This window comes from Bos taurus, chromosome 4, assembly GCF_002263795.3.
Source record: "Bos taurus isolate L1 Dominette 01449 registration number 42190680 breed Hereford chromosome 4, ARS-UCD2.0, whole genome shotgun sequence".
In the NCBI taxonomy this organism is placed as follows: domain Eukaryota; kingdom Metazoa; phylum Chordata; class Mammalia; order Artiodactyla; family Bovidae; genus Bos; species Bos taurus.
In genome coordinates, this window is record NC_037331.1 from 28,389,921 (window position 1) to 28,411,862 (window position 21,942).

A 21,942-nucleotide genomic window follows, 5' to 3' on the forward strand; every position below is an offset into this window, starting at 1 on the left:
AATACTCCAGGTCCCGTGGAGGCCCACCTGCTGGCACATCTTCTTAGCTCCCTCATCCCCATGACAATCCAGCTATGGGGCCCAAGGCTCCAGTTTGCAAGAGGAGTCCCAGTCACTAAGCACAGAAGGGAATATAGCAGTTATTTCATTTGGAAAATTAATGTTTGTTTTCTATTAGTGTAGAGCAGACTTCCAATGTTGAGTTTGTTATAGGTGTCCAGCTACTTGATTCAGGCATGTGTAGCTGAATATCCAGTCTTTATGGGGGCTTTACCTCTATAGGGCTTTACAGAGTGTTTAGTGGGTTTCCTATGCTATACAGAAGGTCCATTTTGATGCTCCAGTTTTCGGTATTGAGGAATGTATATGTAAGCTGCAGCTCCTGAGTTACCCATTTCTGTTGCTGTACCCCTTCTCTAACACCAAGTGGCTCTTCTAAATCCGTGAGTCTCTTACCGTTCTGGAAATGAGTTCCTTTGTGTCCCTTTTATTTTCCATCTAAAATCTGTGTTACTTTTTATATTCTACTTATCACTGATATTACATATTTGTCTTCTTCTGACTTACTTCACCTAATACAATCACGGCTAGGTCCCTCTATGTTCCTGCAAATGGAATCATTTGCTGCTTTTTGATGACTGAGTAACATTCTCTTCAATATTCCCTTCAAAAGGTGTACCTCATCTACTTTTTCCTCTCAGCTTTCTCTGGACATTCTGGTTTCTTCCATGTCTTGGCTCTTGGAAACTGTGATACATGTTTGTGTACCTGTGTCTTCTCCAACAATAGTCAGATTTGGGTGTAACCCTAGTGTGGGACTGCTGGGTCACAGGATATCTGCATCTTTAGGGTTTTAAGGAACCTCCATGCTGTGCTCCACAGTGTCTTCAGTAACTTCTATTCTCTACTGTTGGGGGAGGATTCCCTTTTCTGAATTTCATTGACTGTTTGTTGACCATTTGATGATGGCCATTGTGATGTGTGAGGGTGATACGCTGTAAATTTCATTTCCATTTCTCTAATAACATGTGATATGAGGCTCTTTGTATATGTATTTTTTTGTATTTTAAAGAATGTGTACACAATGTACCTGCTGAAACTGATGACTGGAAAGCTTGCCTGATTTCAAATTCATATTAAATTACCTACTCCAAGGTTATTTCTTGGAGGCAGGAGTCATTTCCAGACTAATGGGCCTTGTGAGTTTGAAGCTCCCCTGAACACCAGTTTTACAGCTGTTGTTACATAAACGGCCATGAGACAGCAGCATTTCCGTATATCCCACTCTGGTTTTGAGGGCAAAAAGCTGAGTGGAAGTCGTTTCCTTGGGTTGTAAATGGGCCTGGAATGTGCCAGAACAGACACCTGTAGGCTTGTCTCAATATTTCTTCCCCATCTTTCTTCACTTCTCCACCCCAGACAAATCCCAGGCAGCCCTCCAAATCAATCATGCCCTGGTCATCTGCAGGTAGGCGACTCTAAGGAAGGAGACGGGAAGTAAGCACCCCAGCATCAGGAGGCCTGCAGGATCCCAGGACTTTTCAAGGATCTTCCAGCCAAAAGGGAACCCCCTCCTCGTGTGCATGACGCTTGCAGTAGCTGTGCAGGAGCAGCCAGGCTCTCGAGACTGTGGTTTGATCCAGGGGGGACAGACACTTCAGGTCCAGTGGGGATCATCTGCTGGCACATCCTTCTCAGCTCCTCATCCCTCAGACAATCCAGCCATGGTCCCCAAGGCTGCTCAGTCTCCAGGTTTGCAACAGTAATGTCTCTGCTTTTGAATATGCTATCTAGGTTGGTCATTACTCTCCTTCCAAGGAGTAAGCGTCGTTTAATTTCATGGCTGCAGTCACCATCTGTAGTGATTTTGGAGCCCAGAAAAATAAAGTCTGACACTGTTTCCACTGTTTCCCCATCTATTTCCCATGAAGTGGTGGGACCGGATGCCATGATCTTCGTTTTCTGAATGTTGAGCTTTAAGCCAACTTTTTCACTCTCCACTTTCACTTTCATCAAGAGGCTTTTGAGTTCCTCTTCACTTTCTGCCATAAGGGTGGTGTCATCTGCATATCTGAGGTTATTGATATTTCTCCTGGCAATCTTGATTCCAGCTTGTGCTTCTTCCAGCCCAGCGTTTCTCATGATGTACTCTGCATATAAGTTAAATAAGCAGAGTGACGATATACAGCCTTGACGTACTCCTTTTCCTATTTGGAACCAGTCTGTTGTTCCATGTCCAGTTCTAACTGTTGCTTCATGACCTGCATACAGGTTTCTCAAGAGGCAGGTCAGGTGGTCTGGTATTCACATCTTCAGAATTATCCACAGTTTATTGTGATCCACACAGTCAAAGCCTTTGGCATAGTCAATAATGCAGAAATAGATGTTTTTCTGGAACTCTCTTGCTTTTTTTTGATGATCCAGCCGATGTTGGCAATTTGATCTCTGGTTCCTCTGCCTTTTCTGAAACCAGCTTGAACATCTGGAATTTCATGGTTCACGTATTACTGAAGCCTGGCTTGGATAATTTTGAGCATTACTTTACTAGCGTGTGAGATGACTGCAATTGTGCAGTAGTTTGAGCAATCTTTGGCATTGCCTTTCTTTGAGATTGGAATGAAAACTGACCTTTTCCAGTCCTCTCAGCTGTGTTCAACTCTTTGTGACCCCATGGACTATACAGTCCATGGAATTCTCCAGGCCAGAATACTAGAGTGGGTAGCCTTTCCCTTCTCTAGGGGATCTTCCCAACCCAGGGCTCAAACCTAGGTCTCCCACATTGCAGGAGGATTATTTACCAGCTGAGCCACAAGGGAAGCCCAAGAATACTGGAATGGGCAATCTTTCCCTTCTCCGACCCAGGAATCGAACCGGGGTCTCCTGCATTGCAGGTGGATTCTTGATTCCCTGAGCTATCACGGAAGCCCAAAGTTCCTCTGAACCCCAGTTTAAGAGTTGTTGTTACACAGAATGACCACAAGGCGGCAGCATTTCTGTATGCCCCACTCTGATTCTTGGGGCAACAAAGCTGAGTGCAAGTCCTGTGCCTGGATTGTAAATGGGTATGGAATCTGCCAGAACAGACACCCAGGGCTTGTGTCTCATTATTCCTTCATCATTCTTCACTTCCCCACCCCAAACAAATCCCAAGTCCTCCAAATCAGCCCTCCCTTGGGTGCTGTCATCTGCAAGTGGGTCAAATCTAAGGCAGGAGGCTGGAGGTAAGCGCCGCAGCACTGGGAGACCTGCAGGATCCCACGACTCTTCAAATGTCTTCCAGTCCATAGTGGCCATCCTCCTTGTGTGCACTAGACTTGCTGTAGCTGTGTGGGAATGGCCAGGGTCTCGAGAATGTGCTTTGATCCAGAGGGGACAAACACTTCAGGTCCTGTGGGGGCCCATCTGCTGGCACATCCTTCTCAATTCCCTAAGACTGAGGATAATCCAGCTGTGGGCTCCAAGGCTGCTTAGGCTCAGAATTTGCGACAGTAGCCCAGGTCACCAAGTGCAAAGGGGAATATAGCAGTTATTTCATTTTATTTGGAAAATTAATGTTTATTTTCTATTGATGTAGTTGGTTTCCAATGTTGAGTTTGTTGCAGGGGTCCAGGAACTTGTTTCAGGCATATTTAGGTGAATATCCAGTCTTTTGTGGGAGCTTTGCAGCTATAGGGTTTTACAGAGTGTTGAGTAGGCTTCCCTGTGCTATACACGAGGTCCTTGTTGATGCTATAGGTTCGTATATTCAAGACTGCTTAGTGCTCACTTCAGCAGCACATATACTAGATAAGTGTGCTTATGTCAATCTTGGAAAAAGCGTGTGAAAGTGTCAGTTGCTCAGTCACGTCCCATTTTTTGCAACTCCAAGGAAGACAGACCACGAGGCTGCTCTGTCCATGGGATTCTCCAGGCAAGAGTACTGGAGTGGGTTGCCATTTCCTCCTCCAGGGGATCTTCCCCAGGGATTGAACCCGGGTCTCCTGCACTGCAGTTGGGTTCTTTACTGTCTGCCCACCAGGGATGCCCATGTTAATCCCAGTGTCCTGATTTAATCCTTCTTTACAGTGTGACCCCTTTTGTAAAACCAGGTGCCTTTTCAAAGTCTGAGATTCTGTGTCTGTTATAGAAATGAGTTCCTTTGTGTCACTTTTTAGAATTAACTTATCAGTGATCTCATATGTCTTCCTCTGACTTACTTTCCCTAGTATAATCATGGTTAGTCCCTTCTATGTTGCTGTAAATGGCATTATTTCCTACTTTTTGATGGCTGAGTAACATTCCCTTCAATATGTGTACCATACCTTTTTCATCTCTCAATGAATATTCTGGTTTTTCCACATTTTGGCTCTTGGAAACAATGCTGCAGTGAAGGCTGGGCTGCGTGTGTCTTTCCCAACTACAGTTTAATCCGGATGCACGCCCAAGTGTGGCATTTCAGATCACGGACCTGCATCTTCAAGTTTTTAAGGAACCTCCATACTGAAGTCCAGTTGGCTGTCAGCAGTTTCCATTCCCAGCATCAGCGTAGGAGGATTCCCTTTTCTGCAGGCCCTCTGCAGCATTGACTGTACACTTTTTGATGATGGCCATTATGATGGGTGGAGGTGATACCTCTCATAGATTTCATTTTCCATTCTCTAATGTTTCATACCAGGATCTTTGTAGGTATGATTGTCTTTAAAGAGTGTGTATAAAGTATACTTGTCCTTTTTTGAATTCTTATTCGATTACCTACTCCAAGGCTACTTCTTGAGGGCAGGAGTCATTTACAGGCCCTCGCATCTTGTGAGCATGAAGTTTTTCTCAGACCCAGTTTTACAGTTGTTGTTAAACAAAATGGCCACAAGGCGGCAGCATTTCTGTGTGCCCCACTCTGGTTCTTAGGGCAAAAAAGCTGAGTGCAGGTTCTGCTCCTGGGTTATAAATGGACATGGAACGTAGCTGTGCACAGGTGGGAATGTGTCTGAGTTTGTGACAGGAGCCTGGATCACAGAGGGCAGAGGGGAATACAGCTGTTATTTTCACTTATTTGACAATTAACGTTTGTTTTCTATTGGGATATAGTTGATATCCAGTGTTGAGTTTGTTACAAGTGTCCAGCAACTTGATTCAGGTATACATAGGTGAATATCCAGTCTGTGTTAGGAGCTTTGCCCCTATAAGGTTTTATGCGATGTTGAATAGGGTTCCTGGTGCTATATACTAAGTACTTTTTGATGCTCTAGGTTCATATGTTAATCTCAGGGTCCTCGTCGACCCCTTCCTCCTGATGTGACCTCTTTTGTAACACACGGTGGCTTTTTACAGTCTGAGATTCTGTTGCTTTGGAAATGAGTTCGTGTCACATTTTAGATTCCACCTAACAGTGATCCCATATGATATTTCTCTTCCTCTCTGACTTACTTCCCCTAGTATCATCATGGCTAGGTCCTTCTGTGTTGCTGCAAATGGCATTCTTTTTTTTGGATGGCTGAGTAACATTCCTTTGAATATATGTACCATATCTTCTTTTTCATCTCTCCATGGACATTCTGATTGCTTCTGTCTTGGTTCGTGAAAACAGTACTGTAGTGTAGGTTGGGGTGGATGTCTTTTCCAACTATAGTTTGATCTGGATGTATGGCCAAGAGTAAGATTTCTGGATCACACAATATCTACATCTTCAGATTTTTAAGGAACCTCCATGCTCAATTCCATATGGCTGTTGGCAATTTCCATTCCCAGTCTGGCATAGGATTCCCTTCTCTGCAGGCCCTCTGCAGCACTGACTGTACACTTTTTGATGACCATCTGATGGGTGGAGGGGGATATATCTCCTTGTAGGCTTCCTTTCCCTTTCTCTAATAATGTGTGACAAGAGGATCTTTGTACCTTTTTTGTTAAAGTGTTGTGAGTAAATTTACCTGCCGCAATTGGCTTCTTGAAAGGCTGTCCGTTTTCTGATTCTTACTCAATTACCCATCCCAAGACTGTTTCTTAAGGACAAGAGTCATTTATAGCCCCTAGGGCCTTCTGAGTGCAAAGCCCTGGTGGCCCAGAGGTTAAAGCATCTGCCCGCAATGCGGGAGACCTGGGTTCAATCCCTGGGTTGGGAAGATCCCCTGGCGAAGGAAATGGCAACACGCTCCAGTATTCCTGCCTGGAGAATCCCATGGACGGAGCAGCCTGGTGGGCTACAGCCCACAGGGCTGCAAAGAGTCGGACACACTGAGCGACTTCACTTTCACTTTTCAGGGCCTTCTGTGTGCAAAGCCCTAGTTTTAGAGTTGTTACACAAAATGGCCACAAGGCAGCAGCATTTCTATATGCCCCACTCTGCTGCCTGGTGCAGCAAAGCTAAGGGCAAGTCCTGTTCCTGCACTGTAAGTGGGTGTGGAGTGTCAGAACACACACCCAGGGCTTGTGTCTCATTGCTTCATCATTCTTCACTTCCTCACCCAAGGCAGATCCCAAGCCTTCCCACATGTGCTCTGCCTAGAGTGCTATCATCTACAAATGGGTGACTCTACGATGCTGGAGTTAAGAACCCCAGCACCCGGAGGCATGGCTATCAGATGACCTTTCCAAGCTATTCAGCACAATTGGTCTCCCGTATCTGTGTGCTAGAATTGTTTTAGTCATGGATGACCGGCCCTCATCTGGAGAGGGCTGTTTCTTCTAGAACGGACAAACACTAGAGGACCTTAGGGGCCTCATTTCTTTGTCATCACCCTCAGCTCCCTCAGCCCCAAGAGGGTCCAGCCTTGGCAGGCAAGGCTGTTCAAACTCCGGCAATGTGTCACCATCCCGGGTCAATGAGGCCTGAGGGGACTATGGTAGGCATTTCCTCCAGTTGTCAGATTTATGTGTATTTCGTCTTGGAGTACAGTTGATGTACAATGCTTGTTGGAGGTGCACAACACCTTGAACTAGATGTATATAGAGGTACATGTCCACTCTGATCCTGGTGCTTTGGCCATACAGGTTTCTACAGTGTGCTGCTGAGTAGGGTTCCCTGTGCTGCACAGGAGCTCCTTGCTGGTGACCCAGTTTTATATATGTAAGTGTGTATACGTTAAGGCCAACCTCCTGACATATTCCCTCCCCTGGTGTCGTCCCTTCTGTAACACTCAGTGGGTTTCTGAAGTGAGTCTGTTCTTTTGTGAGTCCCTGCATCTCGGTTGCTGATCCCACCTATCAGCTATCAGTGATACCGGGGTCTTTCTCTGCTTCGTTCACTTAGTTGTCACTGGTTCATTCCCTGTTGCTGCAAACGGTATTATTTCAACCTTATCTATTGATCACTCAGTAACATTCCCTTGTGTACAGGTATAGCAGCTCCTTTATCCATTCACAGATGTGGATGGACGTCTAGGATGCTTCCCTATCTTGGGTATTGTGTACAATACTGCACTGAACGTGTTGCCTTTTTGATTTATGGTTTTCTCTGGGCATCTGCCCAGTAGCGGGATTCCTGGGTCATACGGTAGTTTCGGTTTTTTAAGGAATCTCCATACTGTTCTCCACAGCAGCTGCACCAATTTAAATCCTTACTAACAGTGCAGGGGTTTTCTTTTTTCTCCACACTTTCTCAGCATTTATCATTTCTAGACTTCTTAACGATGACCTCTATGAAGTGACACCTCACTGTCATTTTGATCTGCACTTCACCTGTATGCCTTGTTTGGAGAAATGTCTAGTAGGTCTTCTACCCATATTTTGATTATGTTGTTTGGCTTTTTTTCATATTGAGTTGTATGAAGTGTTTGTATGATGGCAGGTGTGACTGGGGTTGTGGGAAGCATAGCCCTAAATACATTTCAAACTTCTATTTCCAGTGATTATAAGGAACTGAAGCGAGGGTAAGAGGTTTAGGTTAGGCTAGAGGGTTTTAATGAGCAAATTCCAAGACAGAAAAGGAAAAAACCTAGATTGGTGTAGCATGTAAGAAAAGTTTTGAAGGATATATGGGTGAGACCATAATCAGAGGTTTCTGCATCAGGTACAGCCTGTCACTGTTGCTGTTAGAGGCAAGGCAAATGACCAGTTCTGCTGCTCTCACTGTGAGAAACCATGGGTAAATGCAGTTTCAAGTTCAGCATACTTTTTTCTTAACAAATGTAAAAATATGTGGGAATTTATTTTGGTAAGCCAGGATGTATTTTGATATGAATAGCATTAATTTAACAGCTTGCTTGGCCATTACCATCAGGAATTTAGAATTGTTTCACTAAACGTTAACTTTTAATATTAAGTCAGACATTATAATTATGTATTCAAATTTAAAAATTTTAAGGAAGCATTCAAAAAACATTTTCTAGGTATGGCACTACAGAAACCCTGTAGTTAACCCTGAGAACATGATTGGATTATTTTAAATTTTTTTCAACTCATCCTTCAAACCAGTGCACTACAAAACAAAGATAATACAGGCCTCAGATACAATTTTTAAATTAAAAAGCAAAAAAAAAAAAAAAACGAAAAAGCCAATTTAGTATTTACTCCACTATACCAAAATATTATAATCTCATCAATATACAAAACTGAGGTATTTCGCATTCTTTGTACATCTTCCAAGTCTGATGTGTGTTTTATACTGACACCTCATCTCAATTTGGACCAGCTTCATAGTGAGGACTAAATACCTACATGACCTTAATGATAAGGAAGGACACCGGCTCACCCGTTCCCACTGGCTGGCACACCTGTTTACAAACTCACACCATGAACGACCCTCCCATTCCATCTTCTGTCGGTGCAGACAGTGAACCGTAAGGGCAGTACTGCGTCTGACATGAGATAAATGGCAACTGACGGGCTGCCATGCATCACAGCAGTGGGGAAAGAGAACCTGCCTTTCCTTTTTAGAACTTTCAGGATCAGCCATTCTCTGTCTGTCTTTCTTGCGTCGTGTGTGCGCACCCGCTTCTCCAGTGGTGCTCCATGAGGGAGGAACACTTCTGCCTTGTCTGCCATTATGTGTCTACCACGTGTGACACAAATACACAGAATTCTGTTGAACGAATGGACACAACCTTGCACTGATTATCAGGCCGAACTCGCTGGTCAGTTCATTCTTCAGTGTCTTCCAATAGTTAAGACATATTCCACATTTTCTCAGGGAAAGCAGTGTGTAACTGTTTTCATAATAGTTCCTAGTAGCTTAACTCAGTTACTAAAAATAGGGAAATTCCCCACTAGTCAGAATCACCTTTTCCTGTCTTCATCAGACTCTTCCTCCAACACACAACAAAAGCAGAATGGTTGAGACTGAGAGAGAAAAGAAACCACCACACATGCAGAGGAGGAAAGAACAGTCAGCACTGTTTCCTAACTCATGATGCACAGGGAGGGCTAGGTTCTAAAGAGCGCAGTTTCTAAAGAGCTCTGAAAACTTCAGAAATACCTCTGACAAACCATCCCAAGGTAAACAACAAAACTACTGCAGTGGCCATGATTAAAACAAACAAAAAACCTAAACTGGTAAATGACTTAAATTTTAAACACAGCCTAATGGCATGGCATGTAACATTATGCCTAAATTTAAAACCTGTAACCACCACCCCCCAAGCTCAAAACTAGTTCTGTATGATATACATTATGTCACTGTATTACAGAAGTCCTTTTGTTAGTCTCAGGCCTGTGGAAACCATTTTATTTAGAACACATCCCCTGGAAGAATGAAGGCAGTTCTTACCTTTCTATTCTGTATACAGTAAGCGGCACTTTAATAATACTGGTATTTTCCACATTAATTTTAGTACCAAAAACTCAACTAATCAAAACGTTCCCTGTTATGCAAAATACTGCAATACAAAACATTTCTTAATTTAAACTTTCGTCATGTACTGTGTATAAATCTTTAAAAAACCAAATCCTGTTTAAAACGCACAAAAGAAAGTTACTTCTCCCTTTTCTTTTTAGGTGTGCGTTCCACAAGTGGCGTAAACTCAGCCTCCTCACTCTTTCGTTTCTTTTTTTTCTTTGTATGGTCACTTTGATAACCACTGGAGTCACTGCCTTGGAAAACAGGCTCTTGGTCCTGATGTTCCTGCTTCTTCTTCTTCTTCTTCTTCTTCGGCTCTTCCTCCCAGAGGCCATTCACACTGTTACTGACGTGCAGGTCTGCCTCGTCCTTCGTGGCAACTTCTGCAAAGTCTTCCGGCTCTGTGGCACCGCCTTCCACTTCACATGGCTCTCGGTCTTTCTTCTTTTTCTTTTTCTTCTTGGGAGGTTTTTCGACAGGTTCATCAGCGCCAGTTTCTGGTGCTTCTTCAGGAACTGCGGAGCACTTGGTTTGTAAACTGTAAGAATTAAAAACATTTATAGGCCATTAAGCAAAAATAAAAGAACAAAGTAAGATCAAGAATATTCCAACATGGTAAGGTCTTTCTAAATTATGACAGCAGTACAAAATAACACGACTGTGACACAGATTATCTCCCAGAACATTGACAGTCTTAGAAATGTTAAATTTTTTGTTTCCTGAGTATTTTTCCCAGACTGTTTCACACATTAAAAATGACATAAAAGTTTTGTCAAAACAGGGTTTCTGAATTTTAATATGGTTCAGAAAATGCTGAACCCTAAACATCACCATTCAGCTTTATTAGCCAAACCAGTAACATCTGATAGGAAGAAAACATACTTCTGGTATTTATCACAATGTTGGAGTTCCCCATCTACTCTCCCAATCCTTGTTCCATTGTTTTTCTGAAACTGCTGAAGCCGTATTAGCTTCCCAGGCGGCACTAGTTGTAAAGACTCCGCCTGCCAACGCAGGAGGCCGTAAGGGACCTAGATTTGATCCCCGGGTCGGGAAGCTCCCCTGGAGGAGGGCCTAGCAGCCCACTCCAGGATTCTTGCCTGGAGAACCCCACGGACAGAGGAGTTTCATGGGCCAAGTCTGTGGGGTTGCAAAGAGTCGACACGACTGAGTGAGCACGCACGAAGCAGTATGATGCTGCAAAGCTCTAATAAAAACAAAGATCAGTGAAGTAGCTCTCTATAGAACTGCTGTCCCTTGAATTAGCAATAGCCACACAGAACTATTTAAATTTAAGTAATTTCAATAAGGTAACGTTAAAAACCCACTTCCTCAGTGACATACTAGTCACACATTTCAATTCCTCAAGAGTGAGGCTACTATTCTGCACGCACACAGCACACTTCTATCATTACAGAAAGTTCTGTTGGACAGCTGCTCTAAAACTTTAACCCATATTCTCATTTCTTAGCAACTTTTTCTAGATTCTGCCTTGATAACAGAGGAAGTATGACCCCTCAACCAGGCCCTGCCATAAAACCAGGGTCAGGATCAGAGTATTTCCTAAAAGAATTCCAAACAAGAAAAATACAAAAATTAAATGATCTACCTGGTATAATGACAATAATCAAATAATTTTTGTTTCAACTGGGTAAAAACAAAACACTAATGGTTATGTTAATAAAATTACGCTTCTAGTAGTCCCGAGTTCAAGGATTAACTTTGATTAGCAACATACTAGTTGTTAATGTTAACATTAACAACAACATGACAAGACTTTGAAAAACTGAATTATTACGATGTAGACCACTGAGATGCAGAGCTTTAGAATATTCAATGCACTGTCATAATACTTAAGATTCATATTTACATTGACTCTGTGGTTTGGAAGTACAAATAGTCTAATAAATTAACTTTTAAAAGAGGGACTTAGGTTTCCTAAATTTAGAATTAAGTAGAAATGATTAAGTATCAAAATGGTAATAATGTGCTTAAGAACTGACCTAGCGATACTTAGTTTTCCCCGAATGCAGAATACTCCAGCAGCATCTGAGTCTAAACGAAATACTTCAAATTCCAGTTCATCACCCACGTTTATCTGTAGCGTCTGCCACTGGTCAGCTGGCATCTGCTCAGGTTTAGGGATGGAGGCGTTGAAGCACCCATGAACCAAGCAGCCAATGTGGCTCGAGGACACTTTATTCACTGTGCCCTGAGAAGAGGAAAAATGAGTATTACATCAAGAAGAGCGCCAAAAAGATGAAATGAACCTTACAGTCTTTAAACTGATCTTCAGAGAACACACCAAAATAATGGTACGATGTGACACCAAAAAAGCTGATCTTCATTTAAAGCTTGCCACACGTTACACTAAAATATCAATGTAGGAACGCTAGAATGTTTTAGAAAGCTCACCTTGAGCATGCTATTGTAACTAAATCATAACGCTATTAGAAGCTTTAAAAGTAAAATAACAATACATTCTATATGATTTTAATGTTAAAATTAAAATTTCCAAGTTTCCTGTTCCCTTAAGAATCAACAAATATAAACTAGATGAATGAAAACCTGAAGCTTTTTTAAAAAATCACCTTTTGAATTACAGAACTATAAATAACATATATATACACAATGTGGTTTAATATCAGCACCTCCTTCCACATGTGACAGAGTAAAACCTGTCTGTCAACATAAGGAGTCCGGAGTCCAGAATGGTACCTTCCAGGTGGTCGGTACAAACTGGTACATCTATACAAGGGACTACTATTCCGCAACAAAAATGAGCATCAAGAAAAAGACACGGAGGAGCCTTAAACATACAGTGCCAAGTAAAGGGACCATTCTGGAAAAGTTCCACACTCTGTGATTCCACCACATGATATTCTGGAAAAGGCAAAACTATGCAGACAATTAAAAAAAAAAGTAGTTGCCATGGTTTCCAGGGGAGAGACGGAGCAACGAATAGGCAGAACACACAGGATTTTTAGAGCAGTGACCAGTTATTCCATAGGGATACTATAATGTTGGATTCATGTCATTATACCTTTGTCAAAACCCATAGAAGGCACAACAGAAGCAGTGAACTCTACTATAAACCACAGACTTTACTTAATGTATCAATATTGGCTCAACAATTAAAATGCACCACATCTTATCAATAATAAGAGAAACATTATGTGTGGTTTTTTGGGGGTGGGTAGAGTGAGATGTGTATGAGAACACTATACTTTCCATTCAATTTTTCTCTAAAACTGCTGTAAAAGACAAAGTTTATGAATTAAATATTCAATGAGGAAAGGAAAACTATCAAAATTTTAGAATCATCTAGAATAATATCTTCACAACCAAGAGGGAGCCAAGTTTCTTTGGTGGGATCTAGAAAGCAGTAAGTATGAGAGTATATTATGATAAATTAGAGAAAAGTACCAATACAAAATAGCAGCAATGCTTTTGAAATGAAAAGACCAGTAACCTAAAACAATGTTGCACATATATAGACATACAGAAGTCAAAAGGCCCACGAAAAGACGCTCAACGTGGCTTATTACTAGAAAAATGCACAGACGCCAAGGCGACTGTCACTGCACAGGTATCAGAACAGCCCTCACCAAGAAGTCCACAAACAACAAATGCTGGAGAGGACATGGAGAAAAGGGAACCCTCCTACCCTGTCGCTGGGAATATAAACTGGTGCAACCACTATGGAGAACAGTATGCAGGTTCCTTAAAAAATTAAAAACAGAGTCCCATATGATCCAGCAATTCCACTCCTGGGCATCTATCTAGGAAAGACAAAAACTCTACTTGAAAAAGATACAAGCTTCCAATGTTCACAGCAGCATAATAACCAAGACATGGAAGCAACTGAAGTGTCCATCCACAGATGAATGGATAAAGATGTGTGATACATGCTGAAATATCACTCAGCCATGAAATGCCATTGACAGCCACATGCCTGGACCTAGAGATTATCATCCTACGTGAAGTTAAGTGAGACAGAGAAGAACGGATAAACATACGATATCACTTACATGTGGAATTTAAAAACACGATACAAATAAGCTTATTTATAAAACAGAAATAGATTCACAAAGGACAAACTTATGGTTACCAAAGGGGAAGGGGACAGGGGATAAATTAGGAGGTTAGGATTAACAGAATAACAACCAGGATCTACTATGTAGCAAAGGGAACTATATTCAGTATCTAGTAATAATCTATAACAGAAAAGAAATTGAAAAATATATATACACACGTATCTAAACTGAATCACTTTCCACTTGAAACAGAACAATGCAAATCAACTACACTTCAATAAAAATTAAAAACCTAAACTGAAAAATTTTCTTTAAAAATGATTTTTAGTTACCTGAAATAACAATCCTTGTAAAATCCCAAAGTGTACAGTCTCTTAAATTTTTCCAAATTACATAATTTAATAATTGTACAAAGAACAATAGGAAAAAAGATACATACCATAAGTTTTTGCCCTGGTTCAGGGCAGAAAATAACAAAATCTGCTTCAATGTTAAGATGAATGTGTCCTTGATCATCATAAATATCTCCTAATTCACCCACTACTTTGATGTTATCATAAGCAATGGGTACACCTAAAAGGCTATTAAAAAAAAAAAAAAAGGAAAGGAAGATGTTATTTATCCTCTTTTCCAACTAGGCCATTATACGGATTCCGAGTCCAGAAAGTATACATCTCCTAATATAATCACACCCATGTGAAAATATATACATATACAATAATATATGATTAGCCTGTAACAACTTTAGTGGTTCAATTTCATGCAAGGGTTCCAAAATAATGGTTAACTTAAAAATAATTATTCAAGGTGAATACCCAGAAACAAAATGTCTATTATACAAGAGCAATAAGTTGATCCTTCTTCCCTATTTGCTATCCATTTGAATTCTAGTTATGCTAGAATGAGAGGTAAAAAATGAGACTTAGTAAGAAAAATGTCGTTCTGTGACTATTACTGAATCAAGGCAATTTTGGTATTACCCACCATCACTGAGTATCTGTACTAGATGGCAGGTAGCAGAAGTGTTAGGATTCAAGTGAAGCCCTGAATATTAAGGCCAATAACTTGAGGGAGAAAAATCCCCGAACTGCCACTGTGGCTAGTGTAAGGAAGTAAGAAATACACTCATATTAGCTTTTGAGAACTGACTCTGACGCTGTAATCTGTAGCTTGACAGTCAGGATTAGGGGGCAACTACTATTTCCAAAGACAGGGAGGCCTGATGTGCTGCAGTCCACAGGCTCGCAGGGAGTCTGACACGACTGAGGGACTGAACAACTATTTCCAAATGTCATTTCCAAGTTATTAAAAATTATAACTAATTAAGGAGACTGCCAAAGCCTTTGACTGTGTGGATCACAATAAACTGTGGAAAATTCTGAAAGAGATGGGAATACCAGACCACCTGATCTGCCTCTTGAGAAATTTGCATGCAGGTCAGGAAGCAACAGTTAGAACTGGACATGGAACAACAGACTGGTTCCAAATCGGAAAAGGAGTATGTCAAGGCTGTATATTGTCACCCTGTTTATTTAACTTATATGCAGAGTACATCATGAGAAATGCTGGGCTGGAAGAAACACAAGCTGGAATCAAGACTGCCGGGAGAAATATCAATAACCTCAGATATGCAGATGACACCACCCTTATGGCAGAAAGTGAAGAGGAACTCAAAAGCCTCTTGATGAAAGTGAAAGAGGAGAGTGAATAAGTTGGCTTAAAACTCAACATTCAGAAAACAAAGATCATGGCATCTGGTCCCATCACTTCATGGGAAATAGATGGGGAAACAGTGTCAGACTTTATTTTGGGGGGCTCCAAAATCACTGCAGATGGTGACTGCAGCCATGAAATTAAAAGACACTTACTCCTTGGAAGGAAAGTTATAACTAACCTAGATAGCATATTCAAAAGCAGAGACATTACTTTGCCAACAAAGGTTCGTCTAGTCAAGGCTATGGTTTTTCCTGTGGTCATGTATGGATGTGAGAGTTGGACTGTGAAGAAAGCTGAGTGCGGAAGAATTGATGCTTTTGAACTGTGGTGTTGGAGAAGTCCCTTGGACTGCAAGGAGATCCAACCAGTCCATTCTAAAGGAGATCAGTCCTGGGTGTTCTTTGGAAGGACTGATGCTAAAGCTGAAACTCCAGTACTTTGGCCACCTCATGCACAGAGTTGACTCACTGGAAAAGACCCTGATGCTGGGAGGGACTGGGGACAGGAGGAGAAGGGGACGACAGAGGATGAGATGCCTGGATGGCATCACCGACTCGATGGATGTGAGTTCGAGTGAACTCTGGGAGTTGGTGATGGACAGGGAGGCCTGGTGTGCTGCGATTCATGGGGTTGCAAAGAGTCAGACACGACTGAAGGACTAATCTGAACTGAAGGAGGCTGAGCTGGTGGCTTCACCGCCACAGCCATTACCTGTTTCAGCAAGCTTCCCTGACTCCCAGGCAAAGCTGAAGCCATGCTGCCTCTACTCCTACAGGGCTCTGAGGAATGCGTGCATGCCAAGTCACTTCAGTCATGTCGGACTCTGCGACCCCATGGACAGTAGCCTACCAGGCCTACAACAGTCTGTCCATGGGATTCTCCAGGCAAGAATACTGCAGGGGGTTGCCATACACTCCTCCAGGGCATCTGTCCTGACCCAGGGGTCAAACTTGCATCTCTGTCTACTGCATTGGCAGGTGGGTTCTTTGCCACTAGAGCCACCTGGGAAGCCTGAGAAAGCTTATCACTGTTCTTATTTATCTTTGCCTATGTGTTTGGATTCTAGAGAGGACTCTTAGGCTTTTGAGAGCAGAGAACATTTTTGGTCAACTCCAACTTCTTGAATGGTTCACCCAGAATAAAAGAAAGAATTTATACCTAGGAGCAGTTGTTTTAAAACAGCCAGGAGTCACTAGAATGCAACTTAATTACCCAATTAGGAAATCCATAAACACTGAGATTTACTCCAGAAAGCCTTTCTTTGAATAACTAATTTCTGCATGTAGCTTTCCTAAACAGAACTATACCATCACTAAGACAATATTAGAGGCCCAGAAAACAGAAAGCAAGGAGGGGTTAAAAATAACTGCCATATCAGTTAAAAAACAAAAACAAGATTTTGTTTACCCAAATCAACTTTGTTTCCCCAAATCAGTTTCCAGTGGGGGGATACTGCTGTCCCGTTGGTGGCATTTGGGAGTTTGTGGGATAAATCATAGTTGTCACACCTGTGAAAGCCAGGGATGGGAGACATCCTGCCAGGTAAAAACAGCCCTACGCAATGAAAACTGTCCCCGGATCTGCATGATTTAAATGAGCGGACAAGCGTCATTTTATAAATATTTATAAATAGTGGATTATAGTACCTAACTTAATGTGTGTACGTATGAACATAAAATGATCTTTGCATGGTTTCAATATCAATTAAAATTTTCAGAAATACAACTAATATATAAATTCAAGAGTAGATTGTTTTGTGTGGCACTTTACTGAGAATTACATGATTTCTGAAGAGCATTTTACCACCATAGACACTGTATGTGATGTGAGTTGTCAACTCAAAACCCCGGCATCACTCTATATTTGCAGCTAATACTTTCACAATGATTCAAGATATAGCTTCAGGAGGCATCTAACTACTTTATTCTTTCCTGGTAGCCATGCTTGAACGCTGCTGAAATACATTTTATTGTATTAGAGTTCTAAATGAATTTTTCCCCCCTATTGTGTTGGTAGATCACTACTGGGTTGACCAGAAGGTTCGTTTGGGTTTTTACATGAATCTTGTGGTCAATCCAATATTATCTTTAAGTTTAATTTCAGAATAGTAAAATATGTTTCAAGAGAGCGAATGGAGTTCTGCAGGGTTCAGAACTGCTACCTACGGCTTGGGGTTTTTGGGAAACACCTCATTGCATAAAATATAGTAAAAATCATCAGAGAGACAAATACCTCAACAGTATATCTTTTCCTCTTTTGCTTTTCTGAAACCATCCTAAGTATGTTTCCAGGCAGAGTGGTAGCCTCACTTGAGGTATTGAGAGAACAATCATATCAAGTTTAAGGGCTCAGTAGATTGCATGCACGCTTAAGACTTTTATATATTATACATGAGAATAAAGGTTGCCTCTGTACTGAAGATGGAGAAGGAAATGGTAACCCTCTCCAGTATTCTTGCCTGGAGAATCCCACGGACAGAGGAACCTGGCAGGCTACAGGCCATGGGGTCACAAGAGTCAGACATGACTTAGCAACTAAACTACCACCTATGCTGAAAAAGTTGAGTAAACACTGACTCTTCATGGAAACTGGTAGTTCATTTGTTCTTTGAGACATTTTGAATTAATAAACTGGAACTACTGGGAGGGAACATATTTGCCATTTTCAAATAACTCATGAGCTGTCATTAATGACCTCTCAAAGATAGAAATTTTAATGTGATTTTTAGAAAACTACTTTCTCTAAGCAGATTTTTCAAAACTGAAATGCGATCATCTTTTAAAAAATTGTCACTGGGGAAAAAAAGGTGGACAATCTGTCAAAATAGGGCGCTGCTGAGATGACTAATGTAAGAGCCATTCTCAACTCTTTCCTTTCCTCATTTCTTAAACGGAGAGGCAGGTCCTCTCTGATGGTACAAGATGGCCCCAAAGTCTGGAAACAAACTATATATGATAAATGGTTGATCAGTATTACAATTACTGATATGTTCAAATGTTTTGTCCCTCATTATTAATCTATGGTACCCCTTTTGCACAGAATAAACTGGAGTTTTCAGCACACCCCAAAAATAATGGGGTCAGGAGGGGAGTTCAGATCTGTTCAGAGTGCAATTGAGGCCACAGGGTCACACTATGCCAATTCTGTTACAGAAATTATCATTATCCAATCAGCTCTTCATCTCTCTGGGGGTAATGGCTCCTATTTCCCTAACCTGTCAAGTGGAGCCATTAATTGGTTACAGATCAAAGATTTGTTTATGTTTCCAGATTTTATGACTACCTTACATATCCTTAAGTCTCCCAAATGCAAACTCTCTCATCAGTTTTCTCTACACTTTATTACAGTCTCTTAATTATAAACATGTTCTCCATGCTTACTGTCTCACTCTCCTTAAACCACCACCTAACTCTATCAAGTGGTTTCTTAAACTACAAATCTGATTATATGCCAGAGATACCACTGTCTCAAGAGTGTGTCAAGTCTTTTCTGAATTGAAGGCTACCTAGAGGATGAAGTCGGAGAAGGCAATGGCAACCCACTCCAGTACTCTTGCCTGGAAAATCCCACGGACGGAGGAGCCTGGTAGGCTGCCGTCCATGGGGTCGCTAAGAGTCAGGCATGACTAAGCAACTTCACTTTCACTTTTCACTTTCATGCACTGGAGAAGGAAATGGCAACCCACTCCAGTATTCTTGCCTGGAGAATCCCAAGGACAGAGGAGCCTAGTGAGCTGCCGTCTATGGGGTCGCACAGAGTCGGACAGGACTGAAGCGACTTAGCAGCAGCAAGCAGCAGCAGAGGATGAAGTGGTAACCCGGTTTCTGGCTTAAGCAAACAGAAAAACAAGCAAAAAACCCAAAACACCTGGCAAAGGCAGGAAAGAAAGAACAAAATACATCCTCTGAATTATCCCCCACCCCATCTCTGATCCATTCCACCCCTAACTGCCCAGCTTTTCAGCTGTATCCAATGTTTTTCTCCTGATATATAAACTTGAGTTACAAAGTGCCCACAATTATCTGGTCAAAGTATTTTATTTCACAACCAGTATCCGTTTGTTTATGCCACTCTTTTTGCCCAGAATGCTACTATCTCAGAAGTACCCTCCTATCAAGTTGTTCTCAAAGGTCCGAAGATCCAATTCACCACTCTTGACTATAACTTAGATTTGTCAGATTTTAACATTTCATTGGATTTATCTGGCCTACATCTCTTTTACTAGCGCGTATAGCTCCTAAAATAAGGGTCTTGTTTGTTTCTTTGGTTTTATTCCGCAGTTCTCCAGTATTCAAAATAGACCCACAAGTGCAAGTGTGTGCCCGTGCCTGGAGGAAGCTGTAAATTCTAAATCCTTAATCTATGTAGGATTCAGGATCCCTTGAGAAACTTTGCCCAAGTCATTTTCCAATATCTTACTTTAAATGCACTAGGTTTTTTTTTTTTTTTTCCCAACTTCAAAAGCAACAGGCTTTCCTATTCTTAAAAAGGAAACAAGGTTAATAGTATTTCTTCATCCCTGACCAGGTCCAAGAGAAAAAAACACTGGGAAAGAACAAGGATCAAAACAAAACCTTTCCCGAGGTGGACTGCGACTCCAGAATACCCCGGGGCTAAACTCGGGGCAGCTGGTGCGACCTCGTTCTGTTGCCACTAAACGTCCCCCTGTTGCCCCATCCCGTGCCCCAAAGGAGCAGCAGGCAACGTTAAGATTATTAACGTTAACATTATGTCCGCCCTGGTAACAAAAAACATAAGAGACCAGTACCTCTCGGAATAGCGCAGGAGCTCTGCATTGAGCTGTTCTCGAATACCGGTGCGTTTCTTGTTAAGATAGCGCGGCGACAGAGCGATGTGTCTTCGGTGCGGCCCCGCCACCAGGCAGGAGTAGCGGCTATTCACAAGCGCACAAGCAGCCGCGTAGGTAGGCAATTCTAGGCAAGGCAAGACGCCGGCTGGCCCTTCTGAGGCCGCCTTCGGCCGCGGAGCCACTGAGCAACCCGCAGCCATGCGGCTAGCTAGGTTCCCCACGGCGCGCACTAATGACGCAGTCAATAACCGCCTATCTCCGGACGCCTCCTTTTACGTCATCCACCAGCTACCACGCCCCTAGGAAGTTTCCTCTCCTGGGGCTGCAGTATTCAGTTTTTACCAGCAGGGGGCAACCATTCCCCCCAACTTGAACCACTGTGAAGCTAGGAATCTGTGGTTAAGGATTGAGTATTCTCTGAAGCCAACCATCACCTCATCTCTTCAGGGAGCACAAGCCTATGTTTTAGCTAACGCCCCTACTAGATTTAGAATGTAGATTTAATAGGGGTTCACACTTTGATCATATCCAGTAGTGAGGCGGTTTGGTAGATTTACAAGGTTAGACTGTACAATTATAAATTTAAAAATATTTATGGAATGTATTTCTTGCAGAGAATCCAATCCTAAAAAACAGTCCAGATGTCTCAAATGCAACCCTTCTGAAAACGAACCCTCTGTCTCTCTCCAGATCAGTTTCTCTCCTCATTCTGTAATCACTAATTCGGGAAATAATACATACCCCTCTTTTCAAAGGGCTCTGTCCAGCTGTCATCCTTGGGCCTCTCTGGCCTCTCCAAACATCACATCAGCCCGAACACCTGTGGGACCCAAAGATGAAACGTCCCTCTATTCGGACATTTCTCTCAGTCCGTGCTTCCAAAACTACAGAGTTGCGTGTGGAAGCTTACTTTCATGGCCAAGAAGTTTAACCAGATCTCTGAAACACAAATATGACCATGACTTGCCTTATTTAAAGCCCCACACAGGCGCCTCGTTTTCCAGAGGATAACCCAAACTCCTTAATCTGGCTATTAAATTACCAAGCCATTTTATGATTTGCACCCAGCATTTTCATTACCCACTCCTCGCTTTACACACTCAGCTAGCCACACCCATGTTCAGTGACCCACTTTCAAACCACCTCGGCCTCTCCCGACTACCTCTCTCATCCTCCCCCCCCCCCCCACTACCTCTCTCATCTCCCCCGCCCCCCCCCCCTTCCTCTCCTGCTCTTCAGTCTGATGCTGCTCCTTCTATCTGAGAATAGGGTAGCTTCTCTCATATGGGAAATTTCAGCTTAGATTTTACATTCATTTCCTCTGCATAGTTTTTTGTTTTTGTTGTGTTGCTAACCGCATGGACTGTAGCCCTTCAGGCTCCTCTCTCCATGGGATTTCCCAGGCAAGAATACTGGAGTGGGTTGCCATTCCCTTCTCCAGGGAATCTTCCCAACTTCCCAACCCAGGGATCCAACTGGAGTCGCCAACATTGGCAGGAGATTTCCTTAACCACTGAGCCACCAGGGAAACAGCAACACCCCACCCCACCCCACCCCCAACCCCCTGCATAGTTAACTACCACGCTATTTCTCTTCCCCACCTAAAGATAAGGTAGCTCTCCATCTTTGTAAAT

General features: G+C 42.3%; 1 protein-coding gene across 1 annotated transcript; it reads right to left on the bottom strand.

The window, feature by feature from the left end:
* Positions 1–9,683: 9,683 nt before the first annotated feature.
* POLR1F (RNA polymerase I subunit F) lies at positions 9,684–20,539 on the bottom strand. Its single transcript, NM_001105622.2, has 4 exons — positions 20,267–20,539; positions 14,222–14,363; positions 11,749–11,957; positions 9,684–10,283 (listed from the first exon to the last, which is right to left on the bottom strand). Exons 1-4 carry the CDS (start codon positions 20,506–20,508, stop codon positions 9,881–9,883), a joined length of 996 nt encoding a protein of 331 aa, NP_001099092.1. The 5' UTR covers positions 20,509–20,539; the 3' UTR covers positions 9,684–9,880.
* Positions 20,540–21,942: the final 1,403 nt, after the last annotated feature.